The following is a 1,114-nucleotide window of genomic DNA, read 5'->3' on the forward strand; positions in this document are numbered from 1 at the left end:
TATGGGAATACAGCGCGATGATCCATTTGTTTGATCACCTGTATTTGTTCGCATATCTCTATCGTGCGCAGTGATTTTAGTGGTAAGCGATATTTGAATGTACAGAATGGGCGATTGTTGATTGATATGTGAAACTTCTCTTCACATGCGAGTATATAAATTACAAAAAACTCTCCCATCTCAATGGGATTTTGCAGTGAATGACCTTCGATATCATGTATCTCCTCCTCACCCCATATGCCATTGATCCGTGCATTACGCACAATTAGATCCTTTCGAAAGAAGCAGGAAAAACGTAAACCGATGTCTGCATTTGGATTAATCACCGATTTTGCCGTAGCCAGATTAATGTGAAATCTATAAGATTAAGCGAGGCAAAGTTTGTTAGATTTTACTAGCGGTGTGTATAGAAATGTTTTTAATACCACAAGGAAAAAAATTCAATATTCTAAAATAGTAAGGGACTACCAATTCATTGGAATACTTTTTTATGTTTGTTACCGAATAACTTGTGGTAACTCAAGGGTGGTCCCGATCTTTAGATCATGAAGAAATTAACGGCACTCCTAAATTTTTATATGAAGTTTTGTTGTTTGCGTAGAAATTTTAAATATTTTAGACCAGAGAATTAATTCTGTATGCATGTACTATATATGTACACATATAAAGAAGATCAGTTTTAGGGTGACTTGATTTGTTTGAGCTTACGATGAGACACCATGGATGGCAATTATAATTATAGAAAAAACATCTAAAGCGAGAGAAATAAAGCGGAAGGTGTCTCAACGCATTGCATTCTCTTTAACATATACTTCTTCAAACTTCCGCAATCGTCAAGAGAAAATATTGATGGGTGTTGGGCTAGGGTAAACTGACCTTGGCAGGCAAATCTACTGTCACTTCTATACCGTTTCGGCGAAGGACGTAAGGCTCCTACTGAAACTAGAGGTCGATACAACCAGAATTCCGTTCTTAAACCAATCTATTATGCTAAGTGCTACGTTCGATAACCTACTATCCTTTTCTGCATAATCTCACACCGATTCGGCTGAAAATGCAGCAGTCAGTATACTTGTACATATAAATATGTACTCGTATCTTAACCGATTTTCGC

General features: G+C 36.8%; 1 protein-coding gene across 1 annotated transcript; it reads right to left on the bottom strand.

Annotated features, from left to right (window-relative positions):
* Positions 1–5: 5 nt before the first annotated feature.
* On the bottom strand, positions 6–357 carry LOC118732851 (32 kDa beta-galactoside-binding lectin lec-3-like; the record flags this gene model as incomplete). The annotated part of the gene is made up of 1 exon (XM_036461957.1): positions 6–357. A coding segment is annotated over one exon (352 nt), but the record flags the coding sequence as incomplete, so codon positions are not given.
* Between the last annotated feature and the right edge of the window lie 757 nt (positions 358–1,114).

Source organism: Rhagoletis pomonella, unplaced genomic scaffold (genome assembly GCF_013731165.1).
Source record: "Rhagoletis pomonella isolate Grant_MI unplaced genomic scaffold, Rhpom_1.0 Rhpom_scaffold_30519, whole genome shotgun sequence".
NCBI classification, from domain to species: domain Eukaryota; kingdom Metazoa; phylum Arthropoda; class Insecta; order Diptera; family Tephritidae; genus Rhagoletis; species Rhagoletis pomonella.